The following is a 22,706-nucleotide window of genomic DNA, read 5'->3' as shown; positions in this document are numbered from 1 at the left end:
CGCCCCTCCGAAAGAGCACCCACCCTATCCCCGTAATACCACCTAAACCTTTTGGTCACTAAGGGGCAATTTACATGGCCAATCCACCTAATGTGCACATTTTTGGATTGTGGGAGGAAACCCACGCAGACTGGGGGAGAAAGTGCAGACTCCACATAGACAAGGCCAGAATCGAACCTGGGACCCTGGCGCTTGCGAGGCAGCAGTGCTAACCACTGTGCCACCGTGCCACTCCCTCCCATCTTAGTTCACATAACCAGCACATCCCTCCACTCCCTTCTCTCTCAGGTACTTAATCTAGTTTCTCCTTAAATGCGTTGACGCTGTTCGCCTCAATCACTTTGTGTGGCTGAGTTTTCCATGTCCTCCCATTGTCTGGGTAAAGAGGTTTGTCCTGAATCCCTGATTGGATTCACGAGTGACTATCATTGCTTATGGCCCCCTGGTTTCCCGGCGACCTACAATCTACAAGGTTTTAAAACTCTGCTTTCGGCACAGTTTTCTACTTTGATACATGCAAAAAATTCTGTCTCTTTAGCAAATGGAGGATCCTTTTTTATCTTCTCAGTTTGTCTGATCTGGGTTCTATTAAAGTTTCCGAGAGCAGCTTTCTATTAATAGTGTGCATTAAATGAAGTAAACCCGCCCCAAAGGACGATTCCATTAGGACGTCTCATCCACAAGTTACTCACAAAATAAAATCACCAGGAAAAGAGAGAGTCTAATATCACTTTTGATTCTCCCAGCACAGGGCCATCATTGTGATCTTTCTTACATCAATGGGTTATATTCGCTTTCCACACATTGCAACAACCAGGACCCAAAAACAGAATGAGGCAAAAGATATTTTGTCAATTCTGGCAATTCTCCATTCTGCAGATCTGGGGCGAAATTCTCCGAAATCGGCGCCATGTCCGCCGACCGGCGCCAAAAACGGCGCAAATCAGTCCGGCATCGCACCGCCCCAAAGGTGCGGAATCCTCCGCATCTTGGGGGGCCGAGCCCTAACCTTGAGCGGCTAGGCCCGCGCCGGACTGATTTCCGCCCCGCCAACTGATGGGAAAGGCCTTTGGTGCCCTGCCAGCTGGCGCGGTAATGACATTGCCGGGCGGCGCATGCGCGGGAGCGTTAGCGGCCGCTCACGGCATCCCCGCGCATGCGCAGTGGAGGGAGTCTCTTTCGCCTCCGCCATGGTGGAGACCATGGCGAAGGCGGAAGGAAAAGAGTGCCCCCACGGCACAGGCCCGCCCGTGGATCGGTGGGCCCCGGTCACGGGCCAGGCCACCATGGGGGCACCCCCCGGGGCCAGATCGCCCCAGGACCCCGGAGCCCGCCCGCGCCGCCCTGTCCCGCCGGTAAGAGAGGTGGTTTATTCCACGTCGGCGGGACAGGCATTCCAGCAGCGGGACTTCGGCCCATCCGGGCCGGAGATTCGCCGGGGGGGGGGGCCGCCAAACGGCGCGGCGCGATTCCCGCCCCCACCGAATCTCCGGTGCCGGAGAATTCGGCAACCGGCGGGGGCGGGATTCACGCCATCCCCCGGCGATTCTCCGACCCATCTGGGGGGTGGAGAATCTCGCCCAAAGTGTTGACGCCAGCGTCAAAACAGTAGTTTTACTCCTGAAAATGCTGAATGAAAGAGACACGAATTCCCAGCCCTGCAGGTGGATAGCAGGGGCCCGGAGTGAATCTCGCAGCTTTCGCTACAGATACGGGCCTCCGCACTTCCGGGTCGGAGGCCGCGCTTGCGCACGGCGATGGCTCCAGGGCTATGCCCCATGGCGGACTCGGGCCGCGAAGGTAGACCCACAAAAGAGACCCCCCGATCGGCCGCGCACCCGACCATCAACCCCCGCACAAACATTCACCGGCCGCCTATAAGGACCCCCCCCCCCCCCCGCCTCCGATCCGTCCGCCCCCAATCAGGGCGGCCACAGACTCAGTCCGCAGCCGCCAAGCGAGTATCCCGACCGGCAGGACCAGGTTAGATCCACGTCGTCGGGACTTCGGCCGGTCGCGGGCGGAGGATGTCGGAGCGGGCCTCTGGCAATGGCCCCAGGCGGTGCGCCACTCCCCGGAGACGCTGCTTTTCAATGACTGTAAGAATCGGCGAACCTGCTCCGATCCCGATTTCTGCGTCAGAATAGATTCTCTCCCCCCCCCCTCCCGCGCGGGGCCGTGTTTTCGGCACGAGGGGGCGGAGAATCCAGCCCACTTACTTCAAACTGCATTCTTTATTGAGAGAAATTTCACCTTAACAACTTTTATACAGCATAAAAAATACAAAGTTCAGCAAAACAGTGAGAACAAGACCCGTGGATGATGTGAATTTAAGATCTTCTGCCTCCCATTCCCACTCCATCTCCACAATTCCATTTCTCCCTCCTCCCCTGGTAAATGCTGACTGCCTGGTACCATGGATTTAGCCAATTGATTTATTATCCAATTGCGAACTCAAACAATTACAGCCAATGGTGTCTGGTTAAAGTAAAGTCACTCTCCCAATGTAGGAAATGTGGTGGCCATTTTACGCACAGAAAGATCCCAGCATTGAAATTGTTTGCTTGGATGCTGAGGATTGAGCGATACGCACTAACCAGGACGCCAGACAGAACAATCCCATTGCTTCTTCAGACTTTCCCGCAGAATCTTTTGCATCAACCTGTGAGTGCGAACGGAGCCTTGATTTAGTGTCACGTCCAAGTGACGGCACATCCAATTGTGCACCATTACTTCAGCCTATTTTGTGCTCTGGTCTCTGAGTTCGGGCCTAGGCTGGTTGGTTGGTTGTCAGCCATTGCTGGGCGAGAGTAGTTGCTCTGGACTGTGGAGTGAGCTTCTGAAATCTTTTCCGGCACACTTATTTTTTTTTTTAAACTTTCAAGCCTCAGCCCAGTTGTGACGATTTGCTTCTGAATCAGGAGGTTGTGGGTCCCAGGTTCAGGTCCCACTCCGTGACCGGAATTCTCCGGCCGTTGGGATTCTCTGCTCCCGCCGGCAGCGCACCCCCGCCCGCTGGTTTCCCGGCAGCAAACGGCGCGTCGCTGGGGCTTCGGAGAATCCCGCCCTGGGTCTCAAGTACAGCGCGGGGCAATGGAATCATTAGCACAAGCAGCAACTATATCGTTTATAAGCAAGATTTATTTTCTTGTTGACTTTGTTTGATTAATATTAAAGTAAGATAAGAACTCGCTTCTCAGAAGAAGATCATTGTGATTATTTTATAACACAACCTAATAGGTAGGGTGCTGATGGGGAAACGTAGAAAACAGGAGCAGGAGGAGGCCATTTGGCCCTTCGAGCCTGCTACACCATTCATTATGATCATGGCTGATCATCCAACTCAATAGCCTAATCCCGCTTTCCCCCCATTTCCTTTGATCCTCCTCTCTCTAAGTGTTACATCTAATTGCTTCTGGAAAACATGCAATGTTTTGGCCTCAACTATTTCCTGTGGGAACGAATTCCACAAACCAATCACTCTCTGAATGAAGAAATTTCTCCTCATCCCTGTCCAAAATGGTCTACCCTATATCCTCAGACTGGACCCCTGGATCCGGACACACCCACCATCGGGAACATCCTTCTTGCAACTACCCTGTCTAGTAGTGTTAGAATTTTATAGGTTTATAGGAAGATCAATGGTAAAAGAGATCAAGGGAGACAAAGAATGATCTGTCTGAAGAGCCTCACGAACTGAGTATCACCAACCACGCCCAGAGTAAGATTAACATGGACGTCCATGGTCACCAGCGCCCACTTGGGGCATGGTGCCTGAAGAGAAAGAATCTCAGCTTTAAAAATGACTATTGATCAGCATCAATTGAATTTGCAGAAGAGAATTCTAAGCTTGTACCACTTTTTTATTTGTTGAAGTATTGCCTAACTTCACTCCTCAAAGGCCTAGCTCTAATTTTTAGCCCCGCCTCCTAGCTCTAAACTCCTATTAGCCACTCGAAACAGTTTTACTTTATTTATCCCATCAAAGCCATTTATTATTTTGAACCCACTGTTTAACCTTCTCTCCTCGATGGAAAACAATTTCAACTCATCTAATATCTCCGCAAATTCAACAGCCCTGGTACCATTCCAGTAACTGTAGAATGGGGCATCCTAATTCTCTTAATTAGAAATAGAAGTAAGCTTTTTTTTTTAAGAAAGTGCCCCTCTTTCTGTTCTATGTTTGGGAATCTCCACACAAATCACCCCATGTGACCTTCCCAGACCTCTAATGTGGGCATATTTTGTCAATCAAGCTTCACCCTCAAACCAAAAACAAGTGCACAAAATAAATTGGACGTGGAGCGTGTTTGCCATCTGGTGGTCATCAGACAAACTACACCCACAAATGGAAAAGAAATTGCCGAGTAATGAAAACAGAAAGTGCTGGAAAATACTCGCAGGTCTGGCAGCAGCTGTGGAGAGAGAAGCAGAGCTAGCGTTTCGAGTTCAATTGGACAGTTTGCAGAGCGACAGGGAGCTCGGTGAGTTGCTCTTGTAGAGAGCCAGCCTGAAGGCAATGGGCCAAATGGCCTTGTTCTGTGTTTGAACCATTCTGTGATAAGACATTTTGAGGTTTGTTTTTTACCTAAATGAGCAAATCATTTAGTCAGAATCACCTTTATCTAAATTTTGGTGTAGGAAGTCCGCACTAATAAAACGTTTTTCCTGTGCACATTCACCAATAAAAATTTGCAATTTATTGTGTTCAATTGTGGTTTTAACCCAGAGTTCCAAAGAGTGGGAGGGCACCCTTTGTGGGGGTACCTTTATGTTTAACCTACCAGCACCGAGTGAGCGCTATTCTTAAAATGGAGGAGGGAGCAACATTGTGACAGAAACAGGAAAATCTGGGTCCAACGCGACCATTGTTAATCAGGAAAAACCTGTGCATTTATATAGCATAATTCACGACTTCAGGACACCCCAGCTTCACAGTCAGCGAGGTACATAGTAAAATAGGAAATTGGTGCGTGCAGACCATTCAGCCCTTCGAGCCTGCTGGCCATTCAACATGATCGATGCTGATCCTCTCTCTACCTCAACACCACACTCCCGCCATCTCCCATTGCCTTTGACACCTTCAGAGTTCAGAAATGCATCTATTTATTTCTTGAATACATTCAGTGATTTGGCCTCTGCAGCCTCCTGTGTTAGAGAATTCCACAGGTTCACCACCTTCTCCTCATCTCAGTCCTAAACGGTTTATCCCGTATTCTGAGACTGAGACCCTTTGTTCTAGAACCCACCCCGCCCTCCCCTGCCCCAGACAGGGGACAACATCATGCCTGTCACCATCAGTGTATCCAGCCCCCCCCCCCCCCCCACCGTCAAGGTCCCGGAGATCTGAGTCGTATCACTGGACAGAATTGTAGAAGAGTGAGGCAGAGAAGGAGGCCATTTGGCCCAACCGGTCAACAACCCAGGTGACCCCCACTGCAGCTTACCTTTGTCGAGAAGCTCACTTTCCTGGGCTACGAAAACACGATCCAGGACAAAGGCCACCAGCTCGGACTGCAGGGCTGAGTCTGGCACGTAGGCAAATGGCTCAGTCTTTTCAGAGCCGCTGGACAGAACCTCGTGGCTGAAAACCAGCAGCAGGTCACAAAGGACGATGAAAGCCTGAGGACGGACAGAAACAAAACCCTGAATGATGAAGCAAAGAAACGCCCGCGGGGGAAGTTCTTCCACCAATTCATCAGCAGTTCAGATTCAGTCAACGTAGATCACTGGCCTAGGCATGGGGTTATCACCCCTGCGGGATTGCCTCGGTGACACCAGGGGCGGGATTCTGCGAAAACCGGCGGGGCGGGCAACTCCGGTGCGAAGGAGTGGCGTGAACCACTCCGGCGTCGGGCCGCCCCAAAGGTGCGGATTCCTCCGCGCCTTCAGGGACTAGGCCGGCCCCGGAGTGGTTTATGCCTCACCGGCCGGCGGGGAAGAGCCTCCACCGACCGGTGCGAGTTGGCGCATGTGCGGGAGCGCCAGCGTGTGCTGGCATCATCCCAGCGCATGCGCAGAGGGGTTCATCTCCGCGTCGGCCATCGCGGACTGTTACAGCGGCCGACGGGGAAGTTATGAGTGCCCCCACGGCAGGACCGCCCGCCGATCGGTGGACCCCGATAGTGGGCCAAGCCACTGTGGGGGCATCCCCCGGGGCCAGATCCGGCCGTGGCCAACCCGAGGACCCCGGAGGCCGCCCGCGGAGCCAGGTCCCGCCGGTAAGTACCTGTTGTAATTTACGCCGGCGGGACCGGCCGAAAACGGGCGGCCCTTCAACATTTTAACGTATTAGTTTACAAAAGGAGTGGGGGGGGCGGAGGGAGCTGAAGGCGAAGGGGGAACGTGATAAATCCTCCAAGAATCTCTCCGACCAGAGTTGGCAACCCCGCCAAGGTACTGCTGTCTCCCCACGATAATCGCAGGTTGGGTTCTGGATTTTAATTTGCCTCAGTGCCTTTAAGCTCGGGAGGGGAACCATTCGCAGGTCAACCCCGCTATCAAATAGCAGCCATTGGAATTTTGTTATCAGATAGGCGTTTGTGCGTGGGAAACAGTGGCATATTAGTAATATTGGGCGTGGGGAACAGTGGCATATTAGTAATATTGGGCGTGGGGAACAGTGGCATATTAGTAATATTGTGCGTGGGGAACAGTGGCATATTAGTAATATTGTGCGTGGGGAACAGTGGCATATTAGTAATATTGGGCGTGGAGAACAGTGGCATATTAGTAATATTGGGCGTGGGGAACAGTGGCATATTAGTAATATTGGGCGTGGGGAACAATGGCATATTAGTAATATTGGGCGTGGGGAACAATGGCATATTAGTAATATTGGGCGTGGGGAACAGTGGCATATTAGTAATATTGTGCGTGGGGAACAGTGGCATATTAGTAATATTGTGCGTGGGGAACAGTGGCATATTAGTAATATTGGGCATGGGGAACAGTGGCATATTAGTAATATTGTGCGTGGGGAACAGTGGCACATTAGTAATATTGGGCGTGGGGAACAGTGGCATATTAGTAATATTGTGCGTGGGGAACAGTGGCACATTAGTAATATTGGGCGTGGGGAACAGTGGCATATTAGTAATATTGGGCGTGGGGAACAATGGCATATTAGTAATATTGGGCGTGGGGAACAGTGGCATATTAGTAATATTGGGCGTGGGGAACAGTGGCACATTAGTAATATTGGGCGTGGGGAACAGTGGCATATTAGTAATATTGGGCGTGGGGAACAATGGCATATTAGTAATATTGGGCGTGGGGAACAATGGCATATTAGTAATATTGGGCGTGGGGAACAGTGGCACATTAGTAATATTGGGCGTGGGAAACAGTGGCATATTAGTAATATTGGGCGTGGGGAACAATGGCATATTAGTAATATTGGGCGTGGGGAACAATGGCATATTAGTAATATTGGGCGTGGGGAACAGTGGCACATTAGTAATATTGGGCGTGGGGAACAGTGGCATATTAGTAATATTGGGCGTGGGGAACAGTGGCACATTAGTAATATTGGGCGTGGGGAACAGTGGCATATTAGTAATATTGGGCGTGGGGAACAATGGCATATTAGTAATATTGGGCGTGGGGAACAATGGCATATTAGTAATATTGGGCGTGGGGAACAATGGCATATTAGTAATATTGGGCGTGGGGAACAATGGCATATTAGTAATATTGGGCGTGGGGAACAATGGCACATTAGTAATATTGGGCGTGGGGAACAATGGCACATTAGTAATATTGGGCGCCTAGGGGCATTTCAATTCAGTTAATTAATAAATCGGGACTAAAATGATAGTCACGATCGTTATTTTTTAAAATAAATTTAGAGTACCCAATTATTTTTTTTCCCCAATGAAGGGTCGATTTAGCTTGGCCAATCCACCTAACCTGCACATCTTTGGCTTGTGGGGTGAGATCCACGCAAACACGGGAAGAATGTGCAAACTCCACACGGACAGTGACCCGGAGATGGGATTTGAACCCGGGTCCTCAGCGCCATAAGCAGCAGTGCTAACCACTGCGCCACCGTGCTGCCCTTTGTCATGATCATTATTAATGTTAATAAACTATTGGATCATTATAAAAGCCCATCTGGTTAACTAATGCCCTTCAGGAGAGGAAATCTGCCACCGTTACCTGGTCTGACCCACATGTGACTCCAGGCCCGCAGGAATGTGGTTGGCTTTTGCAAATTACTCTCTGAAATGGGCGAGCAAGCGACTCAGCCTCTACAGAAAATATTAACCACCAGACCCACTGCGGCGGTTCAGGGTGGCAGCTCACTGTCACCTTCTCAAGGGCAATTAAGAGGGGGCAATAAATGCCAGATTTACCAGCGATGTCCACAACCCATGAACGAATAAAGGGAAACCTAACAGGTTGGTCCGATGGGAGCAGGTGACCGTCAAATCTGCTTTACCAACAGAGGAAAGTGTAAGGAACAGCAGAAGGCCCTCCACAGCCTTACCCTGCAACCCAGTCGCCCGCTGCACTTTCAACAGAGAAGGGACAGAGGCCCAGGATGGGTCCGAACCTTTTGTTCCCAGGGAGGGAGAGAGGCCAAGAGGAGCTGGCGTTGGGCCGAACCTGGTCTGCTCTCCACCTTGTGGCTTCTATGTAATTCTACGAGAGGTGAAGCTGTCCAATGCGTGGGTGGTGACTCTACGTTTGACCTGGGATCTTCTTACGTTTGACCTGGGATCTTTCTCAGTGCTGCTTGCCCACACTGACCTGCTCTTTGATGGTGCTGATGGAGTTACTCAGGTATTGTCTGAAGATCTGGCAGAACACCCTTATCTGCTTGCTCAGCGACTCCTGCAGGTCCTTGTCAGAAACGAAAACAAGTTTTAGACCAAAAACAGGGGCAACTCGGTGTGTCTGTGAGGTGCGGCAGTGATTTCCTGGTTAGCTTCTTGAAGTTCGCCTGAGCATGTTGGGAAAAATGTCTCCTTGCATTGAGGGAGAGGAAGAGATTCACTCGGCTGAAAGGCCTCGTTCCACACCGTAACAATTCTGGGATCCTGGGATTCAACACAATCTAATGTAACAGCCAGAAGGCAAGGCCTGCAACCTGTTTCCACTTCCATAACATCGCCTGGCAACTCCTCTTGTTACCTACAGACTTTACTCCAATGCCCTCCTGGCTGGTCTCCCACACTCTACCCTCTGTAAACCTAAGGTTAGTCTGTAGCTAGTGTCTTAACTCACACCAACATCTTATTATAAATTCTCATCCTTGATTTTGAATCTCTCAAGGGTCTCTTCCATCCCTATCTCTGTGATCTCCTCTAGGGCCTTGTCCATCCCTATCTCTGTGATCGTCTCTAAAGCTTCATCCATCCCTATTTCTGTGATCTCCTCCAGGGCCTCATCCATCCCTATCTCTGTGATCTACTCCAGGGCCTCGTCCATCCCTATCTCTGTGATCTCCTCCAGGGCCTTGTCCATCCCTATCTCTGTGATCTCCTCCAGCCCCATATCCCTCCCAGAAATTGGGTGGATTCTCCGTTGCTGCCGCCAGTAGCGGGTTTCCCGATCTGGCGGAGAATCGCGTGTTGGCTGAAAACGAAATTTTCGCCCATTCCCTTGTTCCAGTCCCACAGTGGCAGCATGGAAATGGATCATTTGCACCTGATTAACGGGCTGGAAGTTCGATTCTCCAGCCCTCTCAGCCGGGATTCACAGGTGTAAATTGGTGCAGGTATTTTCAAGCCAGGCCCTAACGCATTGGATCCTGCGGTGGGTCAAGAGCGTCAGTGCGTAACGGAAGTGCCCCCCCCCCGCACAATGGAAATCCTGCCCCTCCCCCGACTGTCTGCCTTCTCAGCCTCCCCATCAAACTGATCATCAGACCCTCATCAAAGATCCCCATCAGACCCCCAATCAGAGAACCCTAACAGAGACCCCTACAGAGTCCCCCAAAAGAGGCCCCCATCAGAGACCCTCAACTGAGGCTCAATCAGAGAGCCCCATCAGACCCCCAGCTATCCCCCCTGCCTGAAAGCTGACAAGCAGACTAGGCAGCAGAGTGAAATATCACTGCATTTTCACTTACTCAACCCAATCATCTGCTGCCTCAGACAAAGTGCTTAAAGTAGCAGCTGATACAAGTGTCAGAGGCTTCCTCCAAAGCCAAGCACACTTCAAAGGGCTTGAAATCCCTTGGCAATCTTTGAAATGCAAATCTTCCATTCGATTTCACACAGCAATACATTGCATTAGCCAGTGATTGACAGTTTTATTACTCCAGAAGCAGCTGCTTGCTGGAATGTAGATCTATCTTTCCCTTCACGCTTGAATGCATCTACTTTAACCTGCTTTGATGCTAACCATTCTCGCTGTGATTGACAGCTCCTCACCGCATCAAAGGCAGCAGAGAGCTTGGACTTCCTCTTTTTCACAGCAGAAAGTTGGGTCCCACCCGATGCCGAATTGTTTTGTGAGAATCATGAAGGTGCAGTTTTTACAGGAGACAGAAAGTCAGGAACACAAACAAGGCACACAGAGGTGAGCTGTTGGTGTTATTATCTTAACGCTTAACAGTTCTTACTGTATCTGATCAGGAAATAATGGGAAGAAACTCACTCACAAACTGTACCTTAGAGGATGTTCCTTCAGATGCCTTTGACAGCTGCCACATGATGTAGTAATAGCTGCACAGGATTGCCTGAATAATAATCTGCAAAACAGAAAACTACCTTTGTAAACATTGCCTTTAATGCTGCATTAAAGGTGAATGGGGCTTTACCAAAGGAGGCCTGTGATCCATTATGTTGAAGTGAGAGTGCATATTACACAGAGGTTACTGAAGCGAAGTAACACTATGTGATACACTTGTTACAATCTGGAACATACTCAGAAAGTATCAACAGGATTAGACAAAGTCAACATACATTTAAAAAGGGAAATCATGTGTCACAAACCTACTGGGGTTTTTTGACAATGCAACTTGTGGAATAGATACGGGAGAACCGGTAGATGCGGTGTATTTGGATTTTCAGAAAGCTTTTGATAATGTCCCACATAAGGTGTTATTGTGCAAAATTAAAATACGAGGGATTGGGGTAATGCATTGCGATGGATTGAGAATTGGTTCGCAGGCAGGAAACAGCGAGTCTGAATAAACGGGTCTTTTTCAGAGTAGCAGGCGGCGACCATTGAGGTCCCACAGGAATCAGTGCTTGGGGCCGAACTATTCACAATATATATCGACAAAATACATCTACATCAGCATTTGGATGAGGGAATCAAATGTAATAATTCCAAGTGTACTGACGACACACAAACTAGGTGAGTGGTGAGTAGGAAGTAAAGAGGCGATTTAGACAAGTTGTGTGAGTGGGCAAATACATGGCAGATGCAGTAAAATATGGATACGTGTGAAGTTAGCCACTCCAGTGGGAAAAACAGAATGGCAGAGTATTATTTAAATGGAGAAACATTGGGAAATGTTGTACAAAGTGACCTGGGTGTCCAAGTACACCAGTCACTGTAAATCAGCATGCAGCTACAGCAAGCAGTTAGGAAGGCAAATAGTATGTGGCCTTCATTGCAAGAGGATTTGAGTACAACAGGAGCAAGGATGTCTTACTGCGGCTGTACAGGGACTTGGTGGGCCACACCTGGAGTATTGTGTGCAGTTTTTGTCTCCTTATCTAAGAAAGTATATACTTGCCATAGAGGGAGTGGAGTAAAGGTTCACCAGACAGATTCCCGGGATGGCAGAATTATCATACGAAGTGAGATTGGGTCGACTAGGTCTGTATTCACTGGAATTTAGAAGAATGAGATGGGATCTCGTTGAAATATATAAAATTCCTCCTTTCACACAGAACAGGGCTGGATGCAGGGATGTTGTTTCCACTGGCTGGGGGTGGGGGAGAGGGGCATCGAGAGAACAAGGGGTCACAGTCTCAGGAGACAGGGTAGGCCATTTCGGACTGAGATGAGGAGAAATTTCTTCACTCAGACGGTGGGGAACCTGTGGAATTCTTGACCACAGGAGGCTGTGGAGGACTAGTCATTGAATATATTGAAGGAAGGAAGAGATTTCGAGACACTAAAGGCGGGAAGGGGTACGGGGAGAGCACAAGAGTATGGCTTTGAGATTTAGGATCAGCCAGGATCATATTGAATGGCAGCACAGGCTTGATGGGCCGAATGGCTTCTATACTGTCTGATTTTGGTTGCGGAAGCAGCTTCATTAATAACTTTTGAAACTTGCAAAGGAAAATACTTGCAGAGTACAGCTGAACTTGCTTCACATCAGACAGGCTGGAGGATAGATTTAACAGGTAAAATCAGTGATTGGATATATCCTCGGAGAGCGTGTCATGGTAACAGCTCAGTGACTCACCTGTTCAGAGGTGTTGCCCTTCTCCAAGTCGCTCTTCAGCAGTTTACAGGTGCTGCTTAACAGATTCCATTGAGTTATATCGTGAGCGCTGAAATAATTTGAAAAACATGAATTTTCCACCATGTCAGGAAGCAAACATTCCTCCTTTCACACAGAACAGGCTTTGCAGCAACCCACCCCAACACAACAGTGGTGTGGGATTGAAGGACACTAACTCAAATCCTTTCGAATCAGCTTTCGAAATTGGATATTGGGGAATTGGATAAGTTCTTAGAGGATTTATGGGACTTCATGGGATGTGGGCGTCGCAGGCTGTGCCAGCATTTATTGCCTATCAATAAGGGCAATTACGGTCAACCACATTGCCGTGCGTCTGGAACCACATGTAGGCCAGACCAGGTAAGGACGGCAGATTTCCTTCCCTGAAGGACATTAATAACAATCGACAATAGTTTCATGGTCATCATTCAACTTTTAACTCCAGGGGCGGGATTCTCCGAACCCCCGCCGGGTCGGAGAATCGCCGGGGGGCGGTGTGGCTCCCGACCCCGCCGGCTGCCGAATTCTTCGGCACCAGGGATTTGGCGGGGCGGGAATCACGCCACGCCAGTCAACGGCCGCTGGCAGTGAGCCCCCCGGCGATTCTACGGCCCGCGATGTCCCGAGTGTCCACTCGTTTTCGGCCAGTCCCGCCAGCGTATATTCCACCAGGTATTTGCCGGCGGGACCTGGTTGCCGGGGTCCTCGGGCGGGGCACGGGGGGGGATCTGGCCCCAGGAGGTGCCCCCACGGTGGCCTGGCCCGCGATCGGACCCCTTTGCGATGGCCAACGCGGAGATGAACCCTCCCCTGAGCATGCGCTGGGATGACGCCAACACACGCTGGCGCTCCCGCGCATGCGCCAACTCGCGGAGGCCCTTTGGCGCCGGTTGGCGTGGTGCCAAGCCCCTTCCCTGCTGGCCGGCTTGGCGCAAACCACTCCGGGGCCGGCCTAGCCCCTGAAGGTGTGGAGGATTCCGCACCTTTGGGGCGGCCCGACGCCGGAGTGGTTTACGCCACTCCTCGCCGCTGGAGTTGCCCGCCCGCCGATTCCCGCAGAATCCCGCCCCAAGATTTTTATTGAATTCAAATTTCACCATCTGCAGTGGCAGGATTTGAACCTGAGTGCCCAGAACATTTCCCTGTGTCTCTGGATTAATAGTCCAGCAACAATACCACTGGGATGTGGGGAAAGAGTGGTGAGTGGGACTAACTTGCTCTTCAAAAGAACAGAAATTGATGGGCCTCGTGAGTTTTCTTTGCTATTTCAGAGGACATTAACCGTCGAACCACACTGGAATCTACAGTTACAAGTAGGCCAGGCCACAGAAGGCTGGCAGATTTCCTTCTCTGAAAAATATTAGTGGACCATAATCTAAATGGATTCAACTAATGGAATTAAAACCCTCCCTGTGCCGTGGTAAGACTGGAACTCATGTCTAAGGATCCTGTGTTGAACTCTCTGGATTATTAGTCCAGTAAAAAACCACCTCGCTATTTTACCCATGATACTATTCGGTGATTCTACAAATTAAGCTGAAGATCAGAGGCCCTGGTTCTCACATATGAAGAATGGTTACTTGAACAAGTGGATCACCATTTCCCGACCAGGCCAAGAGGAGTACAGATTAAATAAGCACCACAAAACATGAGCGAAGGCAGACATGACAGGACATGGTGACAGAATGCACTTTGGACATTGTTAGCCAGGATACAATATGTTTCTCAGTCCAACATATTATAGGGAGGTTCTTCAATGTGAGGGTAGAAAGGAGATTTACAAGAATGCTGCCAGGACTGGAAAATTGCAACAATGAGGAAAGACTGGATAGGCTGGGGCCGTTCACTTCGGAAGAGGCTGAGGGGAGATTTGATTTGATTGAGATTTTTTTTTAATATAAATTTAGAGTACCCAATTCATTTTTTGCAATGAAGGAGCAATTTAGCGTGGCCAATCCTACTAACCTGCACATCTTTTGGGGTTTGGGGGTGAAACCCACGCAGACACGGGGAGAATGTGCAAAATCCACACGGACAGTGACCCAGGGCCGGGATCGAACCTGGGACCTCGGCGCCGTGAGGCAGAAGTGCTAACCACTGCTCCACCGTGCTGCCGCAGATTTGATTGAGATGTACAAAATAGTGAGGAGCCAGGATAGAGTGGATGGGAAGGGCCTGTTTACATTAGCAGAGAGGCCAATGAATAGGGGGCATAGATTTAAAGTAATTGGTAGACGGATTAGAGGGGAATCGAGGGAAACAAAGGGTTTGGGGGGGTCTGGAGTCCACTGCCTGAAAGGGTAGTTGAGGCAGAGACCCTCAACTCTTTGAAAAGGAGTCTGGATCTACACCAGGGCTACGGACCAAATGCTGTAGGCTGGGATTAGACAAGGTGGCTCGTTAGCGCAGGCCTGATGGGCCAAGTGGCCTCTTTCTGTGTCATATACTTTCTATGATTTTTCTATGAGCAAAGAAACAGAGCAACACACATCTTATCAAAGTGGGTTCTGATTACACTGAGGGTCAGTTCACCACTGCTAATGCCTCACTTACTTATGGAAGGTTGTGATTCTTTTCAATGTCGACCACATCTGGTGAGATTCTGCGTCAGTAAATCCGTCTCCCTGTTGCAGAATAGATCACAACTTAAATATCTCGCGAGGTATGTTGGTACAATCAGCACTGTGAGGTGAGCTTCACTGTTCAAAGAGGGGCAGGGGGGCGATTCAGTGAGCTTGACTGAAAGTCCGCTGAATGGCACATTTAGCCGGGTGCTTCTCGGCGGCGCACGTCCAGCTGTTCAACGCACTTTGCCCTTTCTTTGGGCTTCGGGGAGATTATTTCTGCCAACGCTGCACTTAGAGGGATTTCCTGCTGGCTAGAAAGGCTCCTCGCAGGTCAGGGCGCCATTCTGTCTGGCTGACCCAATCTTTCCCGCGCCCCCCCCCCCCCCCTTTCAGGCCCCTCCAGTTTTTTATCCGTCACCTCCCCAAACCTTGGGGAGGTCCCTGGAACCCCCGCCCCCTCACCCTCTACCTGGCAAGACCCCCTCCGGCCCGATCCCTGGCAGTGCTGACCTGGTACCTGAGCACCATGGCACTGCCAGCCTATCACCCTGGCACCTGGCAGTGCCACCCTGGAAGTGCCTGGGTGCCGGGCTGGCAGAGCCAAGATGCCCAGGTGCCAGGGGGAAAGGCAGGGTCCCCGACCACCTGGGGGTCTCCAATGGCCTGGTGCCCGTTATCCCTGGTCCATATTTGTGTGGGCTATTACGAAACGGTGGCCTGTCGAGGTTTCCCAAGCATAGCCATTGAGTCCCAGGTGCCGGGTGAATCCAGCGAACGTATATTTAAATGTGCCGAATGCTCATCTGGATCACACCCAGTGAGAGTGAGAGCCAGATCGCATCGGGTCGCGGTATTCCGTTGAATCTCGCAAGACATTTCGAGAATCGCAAATTTTGATGCAGGTCTCTCGCGAGATTCAACGGCCTCGCCCCGACACCAAGTCGTGCTCCAGGGCTCTCCCCTGCTGTCATTGCCAATGATTCTTCTTTCAAGCAAACACCACCCAGGTCAGTTGCCTCAATGCTGTCCACAGCATGATACTGCTGCAGAATTACTGCTGGGTTTGTCGATGCAATCACAGTTCAAGGTGATGGATTGGGTGCCAATCAAGCGGGGCTGCTTTGTCCTGGATGGTGTTGAGCCTCTTGAGTGTTGTTGGAGCTGCACTCATCCAGGCAAGTGGAGAGTATCCCATCACACTCCTGACTAGCTCCCTGTGGATGGGACAGGCTTTTATGAGTCTGGGGTGAGTTACTCGCCACAGAAGTCCCAGCCTCTGGTCTGCTATTATCACCACAATATTTATATGATTAGTCCTGTTCAGTTTCTGATGAATGGTAACCCCCAAGATGTTGATTGTGGGGGGTTCAGCAATGGTAACGCCATTGACTGCCAAGGGGCATGTTGGATTCTCCCTTGTTGGGGATGGTCATTGCCTGGCACTTGTTTGGCATGAATGTTACTCACCACTTATCAACCCAAGTTTGAATGTTATCCAGGCCTTGTTGCATAAGGACACGGATTGCGTATCTGAGGAGCCATGAACGGCACTGAACATTGTGTGGCCATCACCGAACATCACCACTTCACACCTTTTGATGGAGGGAAGGTCATTAATGAAGCAGCTGAGCATGGTTGGGCCTAGTTCACTACCCTAAGGAACTCCTGCAGAGATGTCCTGGGACTGAGATGATTGACCTCCAACAACCGCAACCATCTTCCTTTATGCCAGGAATGACTCCAACCAGCGGAGAATTTCCCCCCCGATTCCCCGTTTAGCTCGGGCTCCTTGATACCATACTTGATCAAAGGCTGTCTCTCACCTCACCTCCGGCGCTCAGCTCTTTTGTTCACATTTCCTGCCCATTTTTTAGAAATCGCAAGCAAACCTTCCCCGCAGTTCAGTTAGCATGCAATAAAGGTGAGAAATAGAAAAGAAAATAAAGGCCACACCTTGTGAAGGAAATTCTTCAGCAGCTTGTTGAACTTGCCCACCAGTTGGTCAAACAGTTGAATTTTTGCAGATGCGACCTGACTCCGGGTGGGCAGCCCTTCATTACTGAGAACAAGGTACGCTTTCGAACAGAATTCCAAGACTTCAGAATCCGTCTGCTGTTCCACAATCGCCTTTAGCTGCTTCAGTAACTTATCCAAATGCTGTCAGTTCACAAAGTAAAACACCTTCAGGATCTTTCTGGAACGTTAGCGAAATTTCGACCAAAAACTCACACGGCTCCCCTTTAAGGAATTGCCTGCAAATTGGTTGAAAATCTAATCGCGTCTGTCGTTATTAATGCATAAAAGTACCCAGCGACTTGTACCGTGGAAGACATACCCAGTGAATTGTGAACCGTCACAACTTGCCGGATAATTTATGCCTTTCCACCAGTACGATGCACAAGCAGCAGCTCACTCTCCACTTCCTGGTGGGTCTCAATGAAATTGCTGTTTCCATGCATTACTTAGTAATTAAACTCACTGCATTAAGCTAGGGCTAGTGTTGGGCTAGGCCCGCGCCGGAGCGGTTTCCGCTCCACCAGCTGGCGGGAAAGGCCTTTGGCGCCACGCCAGCCGGGCCGCGCATGCGCGGGAGCGTTAGCGGCTGCTGACGTCATCCCCGCGCGTGCGCAGGGGAGGGGGTCTCTTCCGCCTCCGCCATAGTGAAGATCATGGCGGAGGCGGAAGGGAAAGAGTGCCCCCACGGCACAGGCCCGCCCGCGGATCGGTGGGCCCCGATCACGAGCCAGGCCACCGTGGGGGCACCCCCCGGGGCCAGATCGCCCCGCGCCCCCCCCCCCCCCCCACCCAGGACCCGGGAGCCCGCCCACGCCGCCTTGTTCCGCCGTTCAAAAGGTGGTTTCATCCACGCCGGCAGGACAGGCATTCCAGCAGCGGGACTTCGGCCCATCACGGGCCGGAGAATCGGCGGGGGTGGGCCCGCCGACTGGCGCGGCGCGATTCCCACCCCCGCCGAATCTCTGGTGGCGGAGACTACGGGACACGGCGGGGGCGTGATTCACGCCAGCCCCCGGTGATTCTCCGACCCGGCGGGGGGTCGGTGAATCCCGCCCCAGGTTCCTGCAATGTCTCTTGGGCCAAATGAGGGAACAATTCCAACCGCCGCTTGGTATTACAGTACTTCTTTAAAACCTTTTTAAAAATGTTACGGGGCAATTCAGCCAGTCCACCTACTCTGCACATCTTTGGGTTGTGGGGTGAGACCCACGCAGACACGGGGAGAATGTGCTGACTCCACATGGACTGTGACCTGGTGCCGGGATCGGACCCGTGTCACCGCACCGCCCAGGTATTACAGTACTGAATGTTACAAAGATGGAGACATGTTGTCAAAGCTTTTCAACTTGTACTCACCAGGACAGCTGCCAAATTTCAAATTGATGAACAATTGATACTGCGCGAGAAAAGGGTGCTGATTGGACGGCAAATTGACTCTCATTGGTCTGGCATGGCGAATGGGGAACTATTGCCCCCCAGGCTTTTGCTTAATTGAAACCAGGCATAATTCCTGAACATATTCCCTTTGCCTTCAGAGGACAGGTCGCTGCGTGTGATGTCTGGCAAACGTAAGTGAGCTACATTGCAAGCCCAAAAGGTAACCTTAAACTGGTTGTTAGAGTAATTCTTAGAACACCTGAGAATGTTCAGAAAGTGCTGTCTAATCGCAGAATCGCATCTAACATTAAACACTGTGCTGTGAGTTTTGGTTGAGTACAATCGGCCTAATATGAGCTGCTGACGGGACATGTTGTTAGTTACGATCTCCCAGTAACTGGGATGTGCAACCTATCTACCTGATATCACAGCGGCACTGAGATTTGCACACCACATTGTTCGTTTGTGTTATAGGCGGTATGTCCTTTTGGCTTATTAGACTGGGCATTTTTCAGGTCCGTATGTGACAGCCTTAGGCCCTTGCAGGAGTATGTGGGATACACAGTCAATCAGGGCCGCCATTATCATACAAGACGAAAAGCTTTGGCAGCCTGTCCCTTTCTTCAGCAATTTGAATCGTGGTGTCTCATTCCCACAGGTAATCAATTGTTGCTGGAGATTTTTTAATGTTTGAATAATTAATTCCGCTTCTAAAATATTATCCCATCTGATAATTGAAGAGAAATGATCTGATTCTAGGAATATCACGTATCACCTAACATGAACAGCAATCTCACATGTAGTTATCCAGATACCCTCCACATTAATAGAATCTTTATTATCAATGTACAGTAAACAATAATTCTCTAGTGTCCATTTGCTGTCCTGACAATGCACAACCATGTGGCTGAAAATAATAATAATCTGTATTGCCACAAGTTGGCTTACATTAACACTACAATGAAGTTACTGTGAAAAGCCCCTCGTCGCCACATTCTGGCGCCTGTTCGGGTACACTGAGCGAGAATTCAGAATGTCCAAATTACCTATCAGCACTTCTTTCGGGACTTGTGGGAGGAAACCGGAGCACCCGGAGGAAACCCACGCTGACATTGGGAGGATGTGCAGACTCCGCACAGACAGTGACCCAAGCTGGGAATCGAACCTGGGACCCTGGAGCTGTGAAGCAACAGCGCTACCCACTGTGCTACCATGCCGCCACGGAAAATGGATGCAGGGGGATGTTAAATTCAAATTTCCCATATTGCTCAGTGCAGGAATTGAGCTCCAGTGGCAACTTGAACAAAGCACGCACTCAAAGTGATGTTAGCTTTAGCCTTTCAAATGGCTGCTCAGTTTTGATATCTTCAGTGAGGTGATTCCTGTGAGAAACAGGTCAGGTCAGTCAGCTTGTTGATCGCAGGAGAAGAAGTTGGGAACCTTTTGGCAGGTACGTTTAAATGGTCTTGCCAACTTCAAACGTCATAATACAATGGTTTATGATGAACAAAGCATGTTTTTAATGCTGTGATTGAACAGAGGGCTCAGTCCTTAAAAGGTAATGGGTAATAAAATAAACTTGCATTGTGTAAGTGTTTGCAAACATTTTTTTTTCATAAATTTAGAGTGCCCAATTCATTGTTTTCCAATTAAGGGGCAATTTAGCGTGGCCAGTCCAACTACCCTACACATCTTTGGGTTGTGGGCACGAAACACATGCAAACACGGGGTGAATGTGCAAACTCCACACAGACAGTGACCCAGGGCCAGGATCAAACCTGGACCTCGGCGCCGTGAGGTAGCAGTGCTAACCACTGCGCTTCTCTGCTGCCCCAGTGTTTTCAAGCATGATAGTACTTTATCCAGTGGATAAAGTGCTCCTTGGAATTCAATGGTATATCAAAAAGCTGATTTTACTGTGTCACCTGAGCACTGTACTTTGACTTTTTCATCAATTTCAAGTCCAAACATCTGTTGATCCTTTGAAATAGCTGAACCGGTATCAATTTATTTGACTGGAAGTCCATCTATTGAGGCTTTGATAAAAATGAGCAGGTGGTTGGCTATCTGTTTTGGGCAATTTCAAAGGTACCATTGTGTTAAGCTTTAGAGTGCTTGTTTATTCAGCTGTGCAACGGAATCTCATTATGAATACTTAGCTGAGTTCCAAACCACTAACTAATGGATTTAGCTCATCAGAGATTGTTTTCACAGCTGTAAAAGGGACTGCAAGCTTTGTTAGATTGACAGTTTTATGAGCAGCTAATACGATTAAAGTATTTTGAAGCTGTCGATTATTTTAACTGATTTATGAGCACTTATGAAAAGAGAGGTTTGTCCCAAGTGGAGTTTCAATGATTGTTCATTTTATTGAACTTGCTTATTTGATTGACAGTTTTGTGAACTTCTAAGAGGAGAAATTGTTTTTCGCATGAATGAATGATTGTGTATACTTTTTATTCCATCAGCACTTCAAATGTTTCCCAGCGTCATTATCGGGTACATGAGTTCAGTTGAGGGTTTGGATGATGCATGGGGCGCATGGAAGAGGAATGGGAGATATGAGGGTGTTTGGGGGTTTGTAGGGAGGGTGAGGGTTGAGGGCTAAGGGGCTTTAGAACCATTGATGTCCCAGTAATCAGGGGTGGGCCTTCTAACCTACTGGCTTCGGCATATGCCCGCGTGCATCTCGGGCCTGCATCGGAAGGTGGCGGCACCAACTCCTGCCTGACTCCAACTCCTCGGGTGAAACTGCATCTGCTTGCTCTTCAACTCAGACCCCGGGAATGTAACATCAGGAAATTGCCCAACTCGGGATTCCCCGAACCAATGATGAAACTCCAGCCCCAAGTTTATTTCTGCTCCCAGTGGGTAGTCCTGATTCTCCGAGCCACTCCTGCATAAATGTTCTGGTATTTCTCCACTGTTTTTCAAAGCATTAACGCGGGCTCTGAAGCAAAATCATTATGCCATCATGCGGACATGAAGACAACAGACATGTTGGCCTGATCCATCACTGAAGGTGTAGAGAGAACTCATTCAGCTGGTTAACCACCTAAGGATCAACTCCTGGACGCAGGATTCTCAACCACTAGTAGAGGGAGGACGTCTGTACTTTGGGAATAGGGTAAAATAACCAAATTTGGAGTCCAAACATTTGTTAGGTACCATTGATATGCCAAGAGTAAGAAAAGATTCTGCAGTATTTGGTAACTTACCTGTGGTAAAATGGTAATGGATCCACAAGAGAGGAGGGAAAACGCTGAATTGAAATGGGCACTTACAATGTATGAGGCAAGTGAGGTTGTATGAGGAGTACAGATGAAAAGGGAATTGGCAAAACCAACAAAAATAATGACAGAGCAAGATTAGGGGCTAGAGGTGAGAGAAAGGTTATTTATCAGTAACTCTCTGTAACACGTTTAGGTGTAATTTTATATATATACATACAGACATATATAGGTTATATAAACGTGTGTGGTGGGAGGGAATGGGGTTGGTGAGAATGGAAATGGGGGCCCTAAGTAGGATGGGAAGTAAACAGGAGACAGAGCTGAAGACCTTGCTGCAAAGAAGATTGCTCTTCATATAGATATTTGCTTCTCAGCAACAGCAGGTGAGATCTATTTAAACTTCGGATCGATCAATCAATCAGGAGACATCCAAGTTACAAAGAGCAGGAAGCTGGGTAGCTGAACTCGCAGCCCCTCCTTTTCTGGGCAATGAGTTATCGAACAGAAGGGAAAGTTGAAGATCCTTTTGTGAAATCTTTGGTCCCTTTCAATAACCTTAGGCCTGGAAAAATGCCAGGTCATTGAAGTATTGAGTACAGTTTCTGTAAGACCATGAGATGTAGGAGCAGAAGTAGGCCATTTGGCCCATCGAGTCTGCTCCGCCATTCGATGAGATCATGACAGCTTTCATATTGCAAGCCAGCAGGGCTGGATAAAAGGAGAAATTACACGTTCCCCATTAATCCCCTTCCTCGCCATGCTTACGTTGTCAATGTTACTGATTCATTGGGCTGGATTCTCAGCCCCACACGGCTGGTAGTGTAGCTTCCAATGCGGCGGAGAATCCAGTGTCAGGGAGAAAATGGGGCCAATCTGTTTCCAATGCACGGCCCCCCCATAGGGGCTGGATCAAGGTTCAGCCCCGCATCAGCGGGAAGATTTGCGTCCTGTTAACAGGCCGGGCACCATATTCTCTGGACCTTGGGTTATAATCTCTGGATTACTACCCGAGCCACGTGCCAATTGGCATAGGGTTGAGAAAATTAGGCAAGTTAACACGTGGCTAAAGGAATGGTGCGGGAAAGAGGGATTCCA

The 22,706-nt window shown here is 49.5% G+C and overlaps 1 protein-coding gene across 2 annotated transcripts in view; it reads right to left on the bottom strand.

The window, feature by feature from the left end:
- LOC140392064 (cohesin subunit SA-2) overlaps window positions 1-22,706 on the bottom strand; it is a 169,838-nt gene that overhangs the window by 19,710 nt on the left and 127,422 nt on the right. Inside the window, exons 20-25 of one of the 2 annotated variants that reach the window (XM_072477283.1) lie at window positions 16,939-17,142; window positions 14,972-15,042; window positions 12,380-12,467; window positions 10,622-10,702; window positions 8,755-8,847; window positions 5,448-5,622 (exon numbers count right to left, since the gene is read on the bottom strand). In XM_072477283.1, the coding sequence (XP_072333384.1) occupies window positions 5,448-5,622; window positions 8,755-8,847; window positions 10,622-10,702; window positions 12,380-12,467; window positions 14,972-15,042; window positions 16,939-17,142 (712 nt within the window). The remainder of the gene's footprint in view (window positions 1-5,447; window positions 5,623-8,754; window positions 8,848-10,621; window positions 10,703-12,379; window positions 12,468-14,971; window positions 15,043-16,938; window positions 17,143-22,706) is intronic. The other variant, XM_072477285.1, reaches the window with a different exon arrangement.

The sequence above is a fragment of the Scyliorhinus torazame genome, chromosome 15 (genome assembly GCF_047496885.1).
Source record: "Scyliorhinus torazame isolate Kashiwa2021f chromosome 15, sScyTor2.1, whole genome shotgun sequence".
Classification (NCBI taxonomy): domain Eukaryota; kingdom Metazoa; phylum Chordata; class Chondrichthyes; order Carcharhiniformes; family Scyliorhinidae; genus Scyliorhinus; species Scyliorhinus torazame.
This window is presented reverse-complemented; position numbering and strand designations above follow the sequence as displayed.